The sequence below is a fragment of the Colobus angolensis genome, unplaced genomic scaffold (genome assembly GCF_000951035.1).
Source record: "Colobus angolensis palliatus isolate OR3802 unplaced genomic scaffold, Cang.pa_1.0 Scaffold17, whole genome shotgun sequence".
Taxonomy (NCBI): Eukaryota; Metazoa; Chordata; class Mammalia; order Primates; family Cercopithecidae; genus Colobus; species Colobus angolensis.
This window is the reverse complement of record NW_012114821.1, coordinates 15,241,523-15,254,350: the sequence shown is the minus strand read 5'-3', so window position 1 is coordinate 15,254,350 and position 12,828 is coordinate 15,241,523. Positions and strand designations below refer to the sequence as shown.

The following is a 12,828-nucleotide window of genomic DNA, read 5'->3' as shown; positions in this document are numbered from 1 at the left end:
CCCCCAGGGTACAGGGTAGGACTCTCTTAGGGGAGGATCTCAAACCCACAATCAGCAAGATGGGAAAAGATTACAGTCCTGCCTTGGGCACATAAAGGAGGGCAAGAGAGTTTCTGTTTCCTGAGGCCTAACACATCCAGCATTACAACAAGACTGTAACAAGGGATGTGGACATTATGTACTAGGAACTGTGGATGAATACCAATACATATATACCTACAGCTCCAAATATATATATATATATATATATATATATATATATATGTAAAACACCACAGGCTGCTCCTTGGTTTTCAACCACGGATCCCTTATACCAAAACAAATGTGTCTATCAGAACATTTGTTGTAGCATTTGTAAAACAGTTACAGCAATGCTGCCACCTAAAATCTGGAGAAGTCAGTGTGGGTAGGGATGGATTTAAAGAAATAACTAATTTGTCCTACGAAGTCATACAAACACTTTCATAATTGTGTACTAGCCTCATTGTTCTTTCCTGCCTTGGTCTACTGCTATTGGACCTTAGGATAAATTTGTGCTGAGCTGTTTCGCACAGAGATCAGCTGATGGTTAGCTAGATCCAGTTCCTTCTTGGGCCATTTTCCACAGGCATTCCATCCTGAGGGGGCTTCAACTCAACCTCCCAATACATCTGATCGTATCAGTATTATCATAAGGCTTATTTACATGAGGAAGCTGAACCTTACCAATGCCCCCAATATTACACCATATTGTGGTACAATCATGGTACAATTTAGCTTCATTACAGATTAGTGAGAATGACAGAGGTATTTCCTTTGCCTTCCCAATAAAATCTCCCCTTGGCCATATAACAAATGTTATTAAGGACAGGTGTTAACAATGGCCATGACTCAGTCATTTCTGGATTCAAAGTTAATTAGAGGCAGAGCCAATCACTATGTCTCATCTCACAGGATTGTACTGAGACTAGTTTCCACTGGGTGCTATTAGTTACAGCACAGCCCACCTGCCTCCTGCAGGCAGGACATGGGTGGTGTTAATTTTACTAATTAATTAGAGATAGGGTCTCACTTCATTGCCCAGGCTGGTCTTGAACTCCTGGGCTCAAGTGATCGTCCCGCTTCAGCCTCCTAAAGTGCTAGGATTAAAGGCTGGAGCCACAATACCTGGCTTCCTTCCTTCCTTCCTTTCCTTTCTTTCTTTCATTCATTCGATGGGTGTTTAGAATAGTTCCTATACCTACCAACGACACTGCAGAACGTTTTACTTTGCCCTAATCTAAAGGCACGGGCAGTCATAGTACATTGATGTAAACTGCAAGTGCCCTCAGATAACTTCCATAAATTCAGAAGGCTGTAAGAGTCCCAGAGGTGTGCCCCTGAGCCTCAGCAACCAAGACTGAGGGTCACTGCCCCATGGCCACTTCAGCCTCTATTTGTGTTAAAATTGTCAAGAGGCCCTGCTGGGTCTGGGTACAGGCCCTTTCCCAAAGCTGCATCTTAGCATTCTCTTCAGCACTGTTTATTGAGTCGGCCTGGCTCACTCTGCCAAAACCTCCTTATCTTTTCAGGCTGACTCCCATCCTTTTGCCTTCCTCCTGGAAGAGAACTCCCTCTAATCTGCATTTTCCTCTGAATTCTGCTCCTCATTGAAAGCAAACTCAGCTTATTCCAGGATACCCAGACCTGCACCTATCTCCTATAAGGCCCTTTTCTGTCTGGTGGGTCAGTGTTGTTTAATGCAACATGCACGTTGCTGCAGTGTGTACTAAAGGCCTGAGTACAGTTAGGATACACGTTTTGCACCCAGAAATGTTGGGTGCCCCATACTAGAGTTAGATGAGTGGTGGTCACACCTACATGTAGTTTAGTGTGAGTGTGCCACAAGGCCTCCTATAGCTTTCCTTCTCTCAGGTTGGGACCATTCCCTAAAGGAACTCAGATCCACTATGTGATGCCCACTATTTTACTGATTGATTGACAGCGTCTCACTCTGTCACTCAGGCTGGAGTGCAGTGGTGCAAACATGGCTCACTACTACCTCGACCTCTTGGGTTCAAGAGATCCTTCTGCCTCAGCTTCCCATGTAGCTGGGACCACAGGTACATACCACCACACTCTGCCAATTTTTCAAATTTCTGTAGAGGCAAGGTCTCATCTCACCCTGTTGCCCACGCTGGTCTCAAAATTCTGGACTCAGGTGATCCTCCAGCTTGGGCCTCCCAAAGTGCTTGGATTACAGGTGTGAGCCACTGTGCCCAGCCCCACTGCTTTAATCTCATTAAGAACCCAATGTTTTCCCCTATTCTGCTTAATCGCTTTTCATACACAAAAGGGTGATAAGAGTGTACATAGCACACTATGGCATATTGTGTATGCTGCCATTACATTTTGTCCTTTATATCCAAATATCTTTCTAAGCATCTGATCATCAAGGTTTATATTAATAGTGACATAAAAATCAGTCTGCTGGGAGCACACATTTCGTATCAGTGAAGCAGGATTTGTTGGAACAGCTCTGACTCACAGAAACATGCGGTTTGAGAAGAGAAAGGATAAAAGGGTGGGGGATCAGGAATCTTTGGATTCCTATGTGGCCATGTGGTCACCCGGGGTATGAAGCCACAGCTGTGTTGAGATAAGTTACTAAAGGTAAAAGTTACCAGTGGAATTCAGAGGTGGATCCAACTCCCTGGGAGTTGGTGAACTGGATGCATAAAAAGATGCAAGCTAAGAAAAAAGTGAAATATTTAATCCCTTGGTTACTGTTGTACATAATGGCTAAAATAAAAGAGGGTGCTGGGTCAGGACTTGAGGCTGGACTAAGCTCAGATGTGGGTCTGCCTGAGCTCAGTCCACTAGCCTTTAAGTTACCCACAAAGGAGAAAACCATGCAGGGACAACAGAAAGTACTTCTGAGACCTGTGGTTACCAAGAAGGTAGTCAATGTGAAGAACGGGCAAAACTAAGTAACTATGGAAACTAGAGGGTAGAATGTGAAGGAACTGTTTCATTCTGTAGATCAGTATCATCAGCTTCCTGAGGAACCTTTACTAAAATGGATTATAAGAGTGACTAATTTAGGGGCAGTATCTTTGGTTTTAAACGCTACAGAGTAGAAGTACATTTTGGATTGATGGGACCCACAGCTCACTATTGAACAACTGCATATGGGTATATAAGATCCAGATACACAGGAGGCCATTCCTGTGGTAACTGCCAGCCTGGTGGAACAGATAAAAGCCACTGTAAGGTTTGTTCACCCTGAGAAGGGGGACTGTCCAGCTCTACCTACAAATGCCAAGTGGGACACCCCAGATGCGGTAGCTGACATGCTCTGTATGCATGTGGGACTGGCTTTATGATGACAGGACTATTCATACACTGAACATGCCTGTTTCCCAAGTCATGGTAAATGTGTGGTTAAGAGGGCCCTTCTACATGGGCACCCCATGTGATATTACTCCTACAGAAATGAACAGTTCGAGAAGCCTTATCAAATTTGCTGTCTCAGCTTCCCTTCATGGGTCTTACAGACGCTAATAAAAATATTAGATTAATTAACAAGAGAACAGATAAAGGCAAAAGTGAGAGCCAAAGGACTCCTCCCAGGAAGGTGGAAATTTTAAAATGGTTATTAACAAATAAGGTGAAAAAAAGGCCGGGCGCGGTGGCTCAAGCCTGTAATCCCAGCACTTTGGGAGGCCGAGACGGGTGGATCACGAGGTCAGGAGATCGAGACCATCCTGGTTAACACGGTGAAACCCCGTCTCTACTAAAAAAAATACAAAAAACTAGCCGGGCGAGGTGGTGGGTGCCTGTAGTCCCAGCTACCCGGGAGGCTGAGGCAGGAGAATGGCGTGAACCTGGGAGGCAGAGCTTGCAGTGAGCTGAGGTCAGGCCACTGCACTCCAGCCCGGGCGACAGAGCGAGACTCCGTCTCAAAAAAAAAAAAAAAAAAAAAAAAACAAATAAGGTGAAAAAAGAAAACACTGATAGGATAAAAACGAAGAAGAAAAAGGGGAGAGTCATGGGACTCATCCCAGCAGGGTGGATATCTTTAGATGGTTATTAAGAAATGGAACGAATAAAATGGAAGTTGATAGAGTTAAAACAAAGGTCTTTGTTTTTTGAGGCAGGGTCTTGCTCTGTCACCCAGGCTGGAGTGCAGTGGCGTGATCTCGGCTCACTGCAATCTCTTGCTTCCCAGGCTCATGCAATCCTCCCACTTCGGCCTCCTGAGTAGCTGGGACTACAGGTATGTGCCACCACGCCTGGCTAATTTTGTGTATTTTATGTAGAGACAGGGTTCTGCCATGCTGCCCAGGCTGGTCTCAAACTCCTGAGCTCAAACAATCCACCCACCTTGGCCTCCCAAAGTGCTGGGATTACAGGCGTGAGCCACCACGCTTACCAAAACAAAGGTCTTTTTTGCTGTTGTTAAAAAAAATAACGTGTCCTCCATGAGCAGTGGCCATACTGATCTTCTGTGTATGGTTCCAATTTTAGTATATGTGCTGCCGAAGTGAGCAAAACCAAGGTCCTAGTGCAACATCATCATAGGGTAGGTGGACCAAAGGGAGCCCCTCTGCTCTCCCAACATTAAAGGGCCCTAACCCAGTTTACTGTATTTCTCACAGTTTGAAGGAATTTTAAAAGTTGCAAGGTAGAGATTACAATGAAACGTATGATCTGAAATCGCCTGGGGCAAAAGTGGGGCAGACTAATCAAAATAAAGACTGACAAAAGGTCCAGGGTCCTTTGGCTCAACCCTTGGCAGAAGACCCAAAGCTTTTTGCACAAGACAGAGTAAAGAAGTTCCTGAAACTAGAATATAAAAAATGTAAGGGTTGATAGGATGATGAAAGTTGGTATATTTGAACACAATTCATGTGAAGTGACGGCATCTCTTTTAGATTTTTGAGACGGAGTCTCGCTGTTACCCAGGCTGGAGGCAGTGGCGCAATCTCGGGTCACTGCAAGCTCAGCCTCCCGGGTTCAGGCCATTCTCCTGCCTCAGCCTCCTGAGTAGCTGGGACTACAGGCGCCCACCACCACGCCCAGCTGCTTTTTTTGTATTTTTAGTAGAAATAGGGTTTCACGGTGTTAGCCAGGATGGTCTTGATCTCCTGACCTCATGATCCGCCCACCTCGGCCTCCCAAAGTGCTGGGATTACAGGCTCAGTGAGCCACTGCGCCAGGCCGATTGCATGTCTTTTATCTGATTGTATCATGGTAATGAACATAGTATCACACCAGAGAATGTTTCCCCTACCTGGTACTATAAAACAGAAGGCATGTAAATCTGCTCTCCAAGCAATATTAATTGGACATGCCCAAGCCCGCGGAGTGCAGAGTAGAAGCCAGAGTGCTGGCAGGGACAAACTCTCCACTTGATAACCCCTGTGGAGCAGTTCCTGGGGCTTATGGCAAAGGTGTTTGAGCACCTCTCAGCAACAACTACTGGGACTTTGGAATAGAAAATGTTCACTTAAGGGACCTTGCTATGAAATGTTACTTGAAGTTACCCCTATGACATCTGAAATACCCATGCTGTCTCAGGTGATGTCCGAGAACATTCTAATGGGGATGGCAGAGCCTAGAAGAGTTCCACAATAAAATGGAAATGGTTTATAGAGGATCATGCTACCTGAGGAAGGCAAGGAAGAGATACCCTGGAGCAGTTTTCCCAAATCATCTAAGAAAAAAACGTATTTCTTCTTCCTTACCTGATGCAGTGATCCTAGGATGGCAGTTGCTGGGACAGCAAAGATAATTTTTGTTTTTTAGCTATGGGGTCTCACTGTATTACCTAGGCTGGTCTCTAACTCCTGACTTAAATCCATCCTCCCATCCTGCCACACAGCTTAGATCACAGGTATGAGCCACTGCGCCCAACATTTCAAAACATTTTTAGCAGGAATGCTAAGTAAAAAACTGTAACCATCTTTTTAAACCTTATGTCAAAATTCCTGGGGCATGATGGGGGTGAGATGTGCCTTCACCCCTTCTAGCAAAACTAGGGCTAACAATGAATATAGCTGGTGGTAAAAATAGCTCATTATTTCTACATCTATGTAGCCTCACCCTATCTGGGAGTGGACTGAGAAGCTACTTGCCAGATTTGTATTGCTGCCTGTAATCTAGACCAGCACAGTGGTGATTCTAATGTCCCTTCAAAAGTTTGGAGATTAATGGAGAGAAGGAGAAACAGTAGCTGAGTGTAAACAAATAAATGGGTAACTGAGGAAAATTCAATGTTACACTAACAACTCAAAAGAGTCTCAGGGCAAGAGATGACATTGCCTTTAGCTCAGTGATTCCAGATGCCTGAGAGGGTGAAGCTGTGTATTTACCCAGGCCACTCCTGCTTGTGGAACCTGACAATATTGAGAGGAGGCCTGCAAACCTGAGTGTCCTCATCATCCTGGGAGGTATTCATACACTATGATGGACTGGACTGATTACTAATGATTGTGTATATATATGTTTTTTGATGTAAAGGATCCAAGTAGAAAACCAAGGAGTAGGCTGTGGTGTTAAATGTATTAGTTTTCGTCCACGGTTCCTGGCTTATAACCCTTGTTACAGACTTCTGTTACAACGTCGGGTGTGTCAGGCCTCAGCGGCAGGCCTCTGACCTTCTCTTGCCCTCTTACTACCTATCCCAAGGCAGGACTCTAATCCTATCGTGGGTCTTAAGCACCTCCCATGAGAGGATTCTACCCTGTACGCTGGGGGAAGGAATGCTGACCATCGTGAAGCTTTCATAAAAAGCCAGGAGGACAGGGTTCAGTGAGCTTCTGGAGAGCTGACCATGTGGAGGCTCCTGGAGTTTCCAGAAAGGACTTGGAAGCTCTGCACCTGATATGGCTTGGCTGTGCCCCCACCCAAATTTCACCTTGAATTATAGCTCCCATAATTCCCACATGTTGTGGGAGGGACCCAGTGGGAGATAATTGAATCATGGGGGCGGCTTCCCCCACACTGTTCTCATGGTAGTAAGTCTCACAAGATCTGATGGTTTTATAAGGGGTTTCCCCTTTTGCTTGGCTCTCATTTTTCTCTTGCCTGCTGCCATGTAAGACGTGCCTTTCGCCTTCTGCATTATTGTGAGGCCTCCCCTGCCACATGGAACTGTGAGTCCATTAAACCTTTTTCTTTATAAATTACCCAGTCTCAGGTATGTCTTTACCAGCAAAGTGAAAACAGACTAATACAGCAGCCCTTCCCCCATACTTTGCTCTACACATTTCTTTATCTGTATCCTTTGCAATATCCTTTATGATAAACCGGTAAATGCATTTCCTTGAGTTCTGTGAGCTGTTCCAGCAAATTAAATGAATCCAAAGAGGGAGTTGTAGGAACCCCAACTTGTAGCCAGTCAGTTAGAAGTTCTGAAGGCCTGGAATTGCAACTGGTATGTGTGTGTGTGTGTGTGGGGGGGGCAGTTTTGTGGACTGAGCTCTCACCTGGTGGGACTAGCACTATCTCCAGGTAGACAGTGTTGGAACTAAATTATAGGACACCCAGCTGGTGTCTGTTGCTTGGTGCGTGGGGAAAATTCCCCACGTTTGTCACAGAAGTCTTCTGTGTTGATGATTGTTGTGATGTGAGAGCAGAGGAAAAACACAGAGAATTTCCCCCACAGGCATCAAGTGGCAGTGTGAAATAGGCTGTTGTTGGTGAATTCGGATTATGGATGAATACTTTGGCAGGAGATAGAAATGTGGAGCTTTTCAGATGGGTGTAAAGCTGTGGGACTGTTTGGATGAGTTAAGGAGTAAGGGAAGATGTAGAGCAGAAGCAGTTCATGAGCACCACCTGTGGTGCCCAACATGCAGAGGTGGAGGATATGAAAAAGCAGCTAAGGGGGTCGGGAAGGAACTGACAGTGCAGCGAGAGTGGACAGGTGGTATTCAGAACACAAGTGCATAGTGTTCCAGGCAGGAGAGAAGCAGTGACTGTGCCATGAGCTGCAGACGGCCAAGGAAGACAGGGCTGAAGATTAACTGCTGGCCCATCGGCTTGCAGAGGGATAGGAAGAGAGGACGGACAGATGAATCTTGGCTCTGAGCATTAACAGCTGTGAACTTCACACACAGACAATGCGATGGTGTACACCTCGTGATAGAACACACTACCACCTATGAAGTGGTTTTGCCAAAGCCTCAATCTATCTGATCAGGTTTCTGGAATCAACTTCCAATTAATAGGAAATATGACACACAGGGGAACATGTTAGATGAACAAACACGAGGGGATGGAATCCAGACTGGAGAAATCTATAGGAAGAGTAACAGTTTCTTCAACAAATAAAAAGAGAGAGATGCAGGGGAAACTTTAGCCTAAGACACTTAGAGACAAATCAATCAACTCTACTGTGTGGACTTTATTTTAATCCTTATTCAAATAACCATTTTTTTTTTTTTAAAAGGGCAATTGTGAGACAGCTGGATCTGTTAACACTGGGTGGTTTGATATTAATAAATTTTTGATTTTTTAGACATGATGAAATTTTTTGATGTAATAGAATTGCATATGTATGAAATTGGCTGGGATTTGCTACAGAATTACTGAGAGTAGCTGGGTATGGAACTAAATGAAACAAGATCAGGTATAAACTGTTAAGTGCTGGAATGGGTGATAAGTATGTGGGTGTGGTGGAGGAGGCTGCAGGATACTATTCTGTGTCTTTTTTTGTATTTCTGTGTATGTTTATTATGGGAAATTCCAAATAGTAAACACACACACACACACACACACACACAGAGAGACAGAGAGAGAGAGAGCGCGCGAGAGCGCGAAAGAAAAAGAATGGGAGTAGAGCAAGGGGGTGGTAGTGGGAGGGACACAGGTCTTGATGGGTATTGACAGCAGACCTGCCCTGATAGGGCAGGTCAGATGGAAGGAAACAGCAGGGCAAAAGAGGGAGGGACACCTGCTGGAGTCTGTCCCTGAGCGGGTGGGAGGGTACAAGGTCTACCTTAGGACCACGGCCACTATACCAGACAGGTGGTAGTAGGGGTGGACTCCTGTGCTGACTCAATGAGGAACAGAAACAAGGGGCTCCTAAGGAGAGGAGAGACAGTGTGGGTGAGTGGGCTGAAAGGTCGCGGTGCTGGGACTGCTGGGCAGCCCCAGATGACCATGTGAGGTCAGCAGTCATAGAGACAGCCAGACCGCCAACCTGACTGTGCCTCTCAAAAGTCAGTTGAGTGGCAGAACCCAGCACAGGAGGGGCAGGAGCTGAGGGAGCACATCAGGGAGTGACTTTGGTGATGGGCTGACGCCATGCTGCGAGGGAAGGGAGGGCATGGAGGGGATGGACGTAGGGAAGAGCTGATGGCAGTTGTGGTAAAGCCCCATGGGCACTGAGAAGTGCTGGGGTCTGCTGTTAGAGGAAGCAGGCTGGAGAGGCAAGGGATGGAGTCTGGGCACATTGTAAATGGGGGTACATGCCTGGGAACTTGTTTCAAACTCCTCTGAGATCAAAACAGCCCCTTGGGCAGAGTTTAAAAATAAAAGACAACAAAAACCAATCCTAGATAAAGACTCAGCAAACCCAGGGGAAGTCTTGTATCTGTTCTATGGAGGGTAAATGAGCAGTCATTTGGGAGTCCCCTCATCTTACTACACAGGAGCCTGGCCTGAGCAGTCAGTGTTCTTCAAAGTGTATTACTTCACTGAGGAACTCTAGAGAGTGGTGAATTTCAGCTTCTCGCTACTAACCCCCAGTTTGACTTCTGTTCAAACTACGCAACACAGCACTAGACTGGGGTCACAAGTCTTGCTGCTGGCACTGAAAATCCAAGGAGCAGGCCCTGAGCTCCTCTGAGCTTCCGTCTGTATCCAAGGTGGGCCCTGCTGGCCTTGCAGGCTTATATAAAGATGGAATGATCTAGATGCCCCTAAAGGTATTTTGCAGCTCTAAGGTAAAGCATGGTAACAAAAAAGGCAGAACTATCACTTGTGTTGTAATAAGAAGACTGAAATTTTGGTTTTACAAATGAAAAGCTTGTCAGCATGAAAGAAGACTCGGTCAAAGAGCTGAGTGTCTTAGCTTGGCAAACAAGCAGTATTTATAGACACTGCTTTCTTGTACTTTGCAGAGCATGGGTATCTCTACTCTGCATGACAGATGCCATCCCAGGGAAGGATTCCTTTGCCACCCACTTGCTAGGGACTTTCTGAAATATGACTTCATTTTGTCCTTACAAAACCTCACGAAGTAAGTATTATTTCCCCCATTTTACAGATGAGGAATCTCAGGTTTAGTGAAGCTACTACATCACCTGCCCAAGGCCACACAGCTACTAAGTGGTAGAGGTGGTACTGGTTCCGAGGTCTCTCTGATTATGTTTATAAGGGGAGAAAGAATGGTATCTGGGGATTATAATAATGTAATGTCTACAAAAGTATTATGTATTCTGGAAAAGTATGGTGCTTTGCTAATCACCAAATTTGAGTTTATAAATACCTTTCGTCATTTAATGTTTATTTACTAGGCATCCACTACACGCCAGGTGCTGCTCTAGGCATTCGGGATGGATCAATGAACAAGGGAGATAAAAGCCTTGGGCCCCTTGGAGCGGGTAGTGGCACTTTAATTACATGTAAATGTGAAAATGATAGATCTTACCTTTCTGAGGTAGTTTAGGAAGAACTCTTGGGCCAAGGGCAGTCTTTGCAGAACTGGTGCTAATTAACAAATAAGAATCATTTAGGATCTAAAAGTGTTAGAATATCAATAGTGAAATATTATTCAAGGAAATCAAATCTAAGGCATTTACATAATCATCTAAAGAATCCTTTCAAAATTTCTTTTTTTTTTTTTGAGACGGAGTCTCCTTCTGTCGCTTAGGCTGGAGTGTGGTGGCGCGATCTCAGCTCACTGCAGTCTCCGCCTCCCGGGTTCAAGCAATTCTTCCTCAGTCTCCTGAGCAACTGGGACTACAGGCGCCCATCACCAAGTCCGGCTAATTTTTGTATTTTTAGTAGGAATGGGGTTTCACCATTTTGGCCAAGCTGGTCTTGTACTCCTGACCTCGTGATCCACCCACCTTAGCCTTCCAAAGTGCTGGGATTACAGGCATGAGCCACTGTGTCCAGCCTCAAAATGTCTTTAACAAAAGATTATAGTCTATTTTCCATATTTCGGTTTGCCTGGCTGAGGAGGCACAGTAAAAGGATGAAAAAAGGTCCCTCTTAATGATAAAGCCCAACTCCTCCACTTCAAAGCATTTATGAAGGCACCTGGCACACTCTAAGTGGTGACCCCAAGGTAGTGCACAGAAGTAACTCTTCCCACCTATCCCACAAAGCAGCTCTGTGTTTCCAGACAAGGAAATGGAAGGGAATGGGGGTGTTGGTGGCTGGCAGAGGTAGAAGTGGAAATTCGGCTCTAGCTCCCCTGGCCTCCAGAGCCCTCACTTCTTCCACTATAGCAAAGAGATTGGTTTTTGGGCCTCCAGGCTCTCCTAGGCCTTGCCCTCCTTTTGGGGGACAGGTAAATGAGGGTGACAAAGGCCCAAGTCCCCGGAATACAGGTCCACACCACGTTGTCAGAAGCATCAAACGTTAACCTCTGCAACTGAAACCCCAGTACCGTCGGCGGTCTGCATTAGGTGGAAGCCACTATTTTTCTTTAACAAGAGGTTTTGGCAATTCTCAGAGGACACCAGGAGGCCTGCATGCCTGAGAAGCAGCAGCAGCCAAGTGCCTGAGCCCCATCTGCCAAGAACCCCTTTATTATCTCATCTCTCCATTTCTGTGCCCTGATGTCCTAAGAGTTAGTTGCTTCTTCTTCTTCTTCTTCTTTTTTTTTTTTTTTTTGAGACAGAGTCTTGCTTTGTCACCAGGCTGGAATGCAGAGGCGCTATCTCGGCTCACTGCAACCTCTGCCTCCCGGGTTCAAGTGATTCTTGTGCCTCAGCTAACTGCATTTAAAAGACAAGAAAAAGCCAAAACAACCAACAAAACAAAAAGTAGTCAAAAGAAAGAAGATGAAAAGTGTGTGCTCCTTTCTGTCCTGGCTCTTGGACACCCTTGGTCTTCACTGCTCTTTCCTCAGCTCACTTGAAATCCTCCTGCCTCTGGGCAACTGGGGGATATTGCTGAGATAAAGCCACCACTAAACAAGAAACAGTAAACATGAGAGGGCTTTGCTTCTGACATTTTTGGGGTGCATTTTTCTTGTGCTATGCCTCAGCATCTTCCTAGGCAAGCCCCGCTGCCCATTACTGGTGTGTGGGTGATGACTGTTCCTGCCCACACTACCGAGGCCAAAGCCTAGAGGCTCAGACGCTGCTTTTGCACAAGCTCCTGAGCAATGTTGCGGAACCTGGGCTTGTTCCTATCAGAAATGAACACAGGACCCATCTGTTGGTGGTGCTGTGCGCAGTGAGGAAGGGTACTGAAACCTTCATGAGTTGGCTGGACGCGGTGGCTCACGCCTGTAATCCCAGCACTTTGGGAGGCTGAGGCAGGCGAATCATCTGAGGTCAGGAGTTCCAGACCAGCCTGGCCAACACGGTCAAACTCTGTCTCTACTAAAAACACAGTAGTTAGCCAGGCATCGTGGTGTGCGCCTGCAGTCCCAGCTAACGGGAGGCTAAGGCAGGAGAATTGCTTGAACCTGGGAGACAGAGGTTGCAGTGAGCCGAGATCGCACCACTGCACTCCAGCCTGGGTGAAAGAGACTCCATCTCAAAAACAAACAAACAAACAAACTTAATGAGTTGCCAAAGGCTCTAGTTCACAATCAGCTTGATTTTGTTTAAAAACTTTTTTTTTTTTTTTTTTGTTTTGAGACGAAGTCTCGCTGTCACCTAGGCTGGAGTGCAGTGG

At 45.8% G+C, this 12,828-nt stretch overlaps 1 protein-coding gene across 3 annotated transcripts in view; it reads right to left on the bottom strand.

Annotated features, from left to right (window-relative positions):
- Nucleotides 1-12,828, bottom strand: part of ASAP1 (ArfGAP with SH3 domain, ankyrin repeat and PH domain 1) — a 358,455-nt gene that overhangs the window by 13,156 nt on the left and 332,471 nt on the right. For all 3 annotated transcript variants that reach the window (XM_011938170.1, XM_011938171.1, XM_011938172.1), the window contains one exon: nt 10,622-10,680. In XM_011938170.1, the coding sequence (XP_011793560.1) occupies nt 10,622-10,680 (59 nt within the window). The remainder of the gene's footprint in view (nt 1-10,621; nt 10,681-12,828) is intronic.